Source organism: Conger conger, chromosome 15, assembly GCF_963514075.1.
Source record: "Conger conger chromosome 15, fConCon1.1, whole genome shotgun sequence".
NCBI classification, from domain to species: domain Eukaryota; kingdom Metazoa; phylum Chordata; class Actinopteri; order Anguilliformes; family Congridae; genus Conger; species Conger conger.
The window spans coordinates 9,351,267-9,357,171 of record NC_083774.1 but is presented as its reverse complement, the minus strand read 5'-3'; the positions used below and the strand labels follow the sequence as shown (position 1 = coordinate 9,357,171).

The 5,905-nt window shown below is 44.3% G+C and overlaps 1 protein-coding gene across 2 annotated transcripts; it reads left to right on the top strand.

The window, feature by feature from the left end:
- The first annotated feature begins 1,228 nt into the window (after positions 1-1,228).
- Positions 1,229-4,585, top strand: snx20 (sorting nexin 20). Of its 2 annotated transcripts, none has more exons than XM_061222299.1 (4): positions 1,229-1,459; positions 1,911-2,074; positions 2,185-2,330; positions 2,575-4,585. In XM_061222299.1, the coding sequence occupies exons 2-4, from the start codon at positions 1,912-1,914 to the stop codon at positions 3,241-3,243; spliced, it is 978 nt and encodes a 325-aa protein (XP_061078283.1). In that variant the 5' UTR covers positions 1,229-1,459; position 1,911; the 3' UTR covers positions 3,244-4,585. The 2 variants fall into 2 exon arrangements, with proteins under 2 accessions (XP_061078283.1, XP_061078282.1); XM_061222298.1 differs by having other exon boundaries at positions 1,908-2,074.
- Positions 4,586-5,905: the final 1,320 nt, after the last annotated feature.

Sequence of the window (5,905 nt, the reverse complement as noted above, 5' to 3'; positions counted from 1 at the left end):
GGACTAACCAGCAGAGGAAAAGAAAAAGAAAAGAAACTGGGAAGTTCAGGCCTCCCCGCAATGGGAGGCGGACCTGAATTATTCCCAACCTGACTACAAATAGCTAAAAAAACAACAAACTAGAACAAAAGCCCGAAAACACAAAGAGTCCTAAATTAAAGCAAGTGTGCAACAAAGATTCCCACCCTAAGCCTGCTTGCAGCCAGCAACAGACTGGCAGCATGAAAACAAATAACTAGGGCAGAACAAATATTTATAGGCTTCAGAAGACCAGGTGAGGGTAGTTGCCAATTCGAACAGATGTAGGAATTTGTTCAATTGACACAGGTGTGAATGGTTCCTCATTAGTACAGGAGAAGGGGGAAAGATACCGACACACTCTTGACCAGGGCTGCCCCACCATGTTCCTGGAGATCTACCATCCTGTCGGTTTTCACTTCAACCATAACAGATCACACCTCATTAACGAGCTAGAGATTTCATTGAGCTGGCAATTTGTATAATTGAATCTGCCAAAATAAGGTTGAAAATAGGGTTGAAAATCTACAGGGCAGTAAATATCCAGACACACCTTTGGGCAGCCTTTTGACACTTGAGGAAGTAGTGTTGTTTATGCTACTGAAGATCATGTATCAAAAACAAAGCATGCCTATCTGAATAAAGCATGCAATTTGCTTTTTGGTTGCAGATTGAATTTCTACATTCAGTTGATTGAAATAACCCACGCATTAACAACATACCCTCTGACGTGGCTCCAAATCTTCCATCTGCAAACCCCTGAGGAGCAACAATACAATCACGAGTACAGCATCAGTGATTGGAGACAAAGTCAATCTAATATGTTTCTAATAAAAAGTACCTGCTGAACAGCTGCCCACACCATTGCCCACAAGTCTGTACAACACAACAGATTGAGGAGCCAGCACGTGTAAAAAGAAAGGATGTATTAGTCGCCTGTCTATGACACCCATGCTATACATATGTTGACACGACAAAATGGAGGGTCCAAACCCATAAGATAGCCTTATAATATCTATTTACTGACTTACAGAAATCAGACAATTTTAGACCTAGTGTGATATGGCTACTGCAAGTCAAGATATTTTAGAGGGGAAAAAATTATTTCACTGATCACTGATGAAATGTTCTGAACTGAAATGGTTTCACTTCCTCCTGTGTAAACCTTTGTCCCCTCCCACAGGCAGCCAATCGCAATGCAGAGCTCATAGATAGCGTAGCAACTTCCCTGCTGATGTAAGCAATCTCCCGTCTCTTCTTCTCCTCTGTCTGGCACATCTAGCCACCGATCATATTGTTTTTCATATAAATGTGAAGGACTGGAGAAGCAGAGGCACGAAGTGAACTTCTTGGCCTGTGAATTTAACTGTGAAACGGCAGACAGGGAAGTGGCCTAATAACCTGACTTTTCGGCAGGAATATTCTACACACAGCGTCAGAGGTAAGCACCCAATTTACCTTGCCAAATGAGCTGGTTGATCTGGTTACATGCAATCTGAGACCTGGGGAGGGACTCAGAACAGGCTATGTTTAAGGGCAGTGATGGTGGTCTCACCTCATTAAAGTCTTTGTTTTAGACATCAACACTATCATAGAAAGTTGTGCCTGCCTTGGCCGTGATATCGGTAACTTCCCGTTTTCTCCTTTTCTGCATTTCTCAATCTGTAGTTCAGTTGCCTAGCAATGTGATAAGAGGAAATGCAGAACATAAGAGGTGACTGATCTGAAATAAATTATTGTACAATTTGTTTTCTTTAAAGAAAAGTGTAAAACAAAGTTCACCATGATTACATTAATTTGCACATTTGTTTTGTACTTGTATTTCCTGTGTGTCTGATTTATTCATTTATATCTATACCATTTTATGTGCTACCTGTTTACATTTCAAGAAGAATGGCCCATAATGCACCAGTGGTAAGGAATCCACTTAGCCCTGGAGAGATGTTTCAGAGTAATGCTGACCGAGCACAACTACCATCCAACACCTCGACAAGATACCTGATTCCTGAAGTCTCTCACTCCCATCGACAGGACCAGAAGGACATTGCTACCAATGGTCAGTCTAGGAGCCACACCGTTACTGTATATAGCAGCTGGCTGAGTAAGTGCATATCTGTGAGTCTTGTGTGCATAAGCCCACTGTGTTCTTGTCTGTAATTGCTATAGGCCTGAGCATTAGCCCTAGTTCTGCAATGACCACCAAAGAGCTACAGAAGTACTGGCAGGAAGTGAAGTCCGAGATGAAGCCTGTCAAACTGCTCTTTGAGATACACTCCACCCGCACTGTGGAGCATGCTCTGTCCAAATACGTGGTGAGTAACATGAGAAACCACCACATTGGGCTCTCCATAGCCCAGACAATGCTGTCATATGATATGATAATTTCAAGTTTGAAGTCACATTGATGAACTTTTACAATGTCAAGGCATCAAGATTAAGACTGTCTAATGCTCAGTGTATACGATGGGTATACTAGCTTGTTGATTAACCTGAGGTAGTGCTTCAGGTCAGTAACTCCCACAGGCTACCCAACTCACGGCTCCTTTACTTGTGTAGGTCTATCAGATTGTCGTGATCAAGTCGGGCAGCTACGACTCCAAGCGCGTGTCCACGGAAAGGCGCTACAGTGACTTTGAGCGCCTCCACCTGCAACTGCTGGAGGACTTCAGCGAGGAGCTGGAGGAGGTGACGCTGCCCAGGAAGAGGATGACGGGGAACTTTGCGGAGGAGCACATCGCCGAGCGTTGCGTGGCCTTCAAGGACTACCTGGCCCAGCTGTACGCCATCCGTGCCGTTCGCCAGTCCACCCCGTTCCAGGACTTCTTCACCAAGCAGGAGCTGAAGAAGGCCCACGGTTGCCTGTGTGGAGGACAATACAGCTGGGCCCTGGGGCTGCTGCTCCCGGCGCTGGACTTGCAGGAGAAGCTGGCCCAGCACTGGCCTGCGCTGATGGTGCCCACCCTGTGTGCCGTGATGGTGTGCCAGCGGGACCTGGACGACCCCGCCAGCGCCTTCTCCACGGGCCAGCAGGCCCTGCCCCTGGTGCGGCGCTACGGGCTGAGGAAGTACCGCTGCCCCCTGCTGGCGCTGATGGTGGACCTGGGCTTCCAGCTGGGCCACCCCGTGGCCGTCCTGCAGGAGGAGCTGTGCCGGGTGAAAGACGCCCAGAGGGGCCCGGTGTCCCTGCTGTCCCTCAAAGAGCTGGTGGTGCAGGAGTTCACCTGAACGCAGGCCAGACACGCTGAACACTGTGTGCTGCCTGACGCGTCAACACTCAGTGTAATTCTGAGCTAATTCTGCACTGCAGTACCATTACATTAATATGATGTATAAATAATAAAAAATCATTCGTTTCCAATATTCTTCAAAAAATGAAAGCCCCATAATTTGGTCTACACCGTTTTTGTTACTGAATTGAAAAACATCTCCTTCATAAAGCAACATCGTGGAAGCAACATAGCAACATAGCGGAAGCTTGTTTTGAGAAGGCATGAAACCCATATTCAAGCATAACTGGGTTCCACAGCATGGATCAATTCCACAAAGAGAACTTTGAGGTGGGCTCATTTTGTGCATGTTACTATGAAACTTTTTTTTCCAATTCATGTTGTCCACCTTTGGGAGTGCCAAGTGACAGAACACTGCAGCAGAGCCACCGCTGGTGAAGAGCAGGGTGCAATGCTGTGGAGTCACCACTTGAGGAGGCCATTGTATATATTTTATTAAACGGCTCAATACTTGGAAAAAGAAAACTTCCAAAACTTAATCTATTTCATTTCGGTGAAGAGACTGTGAGTAATGACAGAAAGTAAAATAATAGAAATTAGGTGTGTGTTTACAGTATATGCTTAATGTAGGTCTGCTGCCAGCTAGCATATTCACAGATAATTGAAATATGTGGGAATATTTAACTTATTGGTCTTCTGCTGCTGTAGCCGGTTCACTTAGAGGTTTGGCGGGTTGTGTGTTCAGAGATCTGCATACCACTGTTGTAATTTGTGGTTATTTACATTACTGTCACCTTCCTGTCACCTCCACCTCTGACCTATCTTGTTAACAATGCATTCTTGCCTGCAAAACTGCTGCTCACTGAATCTTTTCAGTTTTTCGCACCATTCTGCAAACTCTAGAGACTGTTGTTCATGAAAATCAGCCATTTCCGAATTACTCAAAACACCCTGTCTGACACAATACAATCATTCCACAGTGACTTATATCACATTTATTCCCCATTCTGACATTTGGTCTATACAGCAGCTGAATCTCTTGACCACATCTGCAAGCTTTTATGCATTTAGTTGCTGCCACATGTTTGGCTTTTTAAATATTTCATTAATAAGCTTAATGTACAGGTCTACCTAATAAATTGCTCACTGAGTATTTATTTGAACGCTATCTGCTATGCATGTCTTTCTCATTCAGTTCAATTACATGTTTAGAATGGACCATGTGAATTGGGAAATTGGGTATCCCACAGTTTAGTGAAAAGGGAAAAAGGCAAAAAATAATGGTATGGACATCTGAAAGTATTAACTACAAAATACAAAAATAAATTCAAAAAATGAAATGCCCCATGACATTTTAGTCTTTCTTAAAATAAGGAGTTAAAGATTATACAAACGGAATCACAGGGCCAGGTATGTGTGATGAGTAGTCTACTGCATTTTGATGATCTGATTGTGGCACTGCATGGCTTCTTGGGACATGTGATTGATCCCAAAGCTTCTGTTTGATAACATCTCACGGCATGCCAGTGACTGGGTCTAAGGCATGAACTGTTTGAAGTTTGCCATCTTCAAAATCTTCTCCTTTTTTCCCCCAGACCACACGTTCTGCAAAGATATGCAAAAAAAGACAGTTGGACCTAAAGACTCTATACTTATCTTTTAATGCAAACTTAATTAATTAGTATTGCAAGTTTTCAACATCAGCTTTTTTGGGCCAAGTTTTTAATATCAAGTTTTAATGCAAAATGTACCAGCCAGCGTTCATTCATTAATCTCACATGGCTTATAGGATAACAGACAGACTGTGCTGACCCAGATGGGGCATTGTGCAAGGTGGAAACAATGCCTGGATGGGGTTCAGGGCAAAATTCAGAGATGCCAATCAACTGGTATCTGGCAATGGACTGCATTTATAAAGCGCTTTTATCCAAGGCGCTTTACAATGAATGCCTCTCATTCACCTATAAGCAAACACTCATACACCAATGGTGAAAGGTTGCCATGCAAGGCACCAATCAACTCATTGGGAGCAATTGGGGGGTTAATGTATCTACATTTTAGTCATTTGGCAGACGCTTTTAATCCAAAACGAGTTAAAGTTAAAGCAACACATCCATAACTAGTAAAGTGTAATTAAAATTTTTTGGGGGTTAGACAAGAGGGATAGGGATTTCGGAAAGGAGGGGTCGGGAATCAGGAGGTAGGACTAAGGTACAGTTTGAAAAGGTGTGTTTTTAATCTGCGACGAAATAGGGGGAGGGATTCTGCTGTCCTGACAGCGGTAGGCAAGTCATTCCACCACTGAGAAACCAGAACGGAAAACAGGCATGAACGTGCAGCTCGACCGCCAGGTGCTCAAAGTGAGGGAACCATAAGACGACCAGAGCTGGCAGACCGGAGTGGTCTAGCTGGGGAGTAGGGAGTGATTAAGGATTGGATGTGAGGTGGGGCAGTCCCCTTACATGTAGAGGAAGAACCTGCATGTTCTGGCAGTGGAGGATACTTGTGGAGCCAGGGTGAGGCTGTTATCAAGAGTCACCCCAAGATTCTTTGCCGTATGGGAGGAGGGATATCTCAGGGATACATGGATCGAACCAGCAACTCTCTGACTGCTAGACAACCACTCTTACTGAGTTACCTTTCTGTAATGAACTGTTATT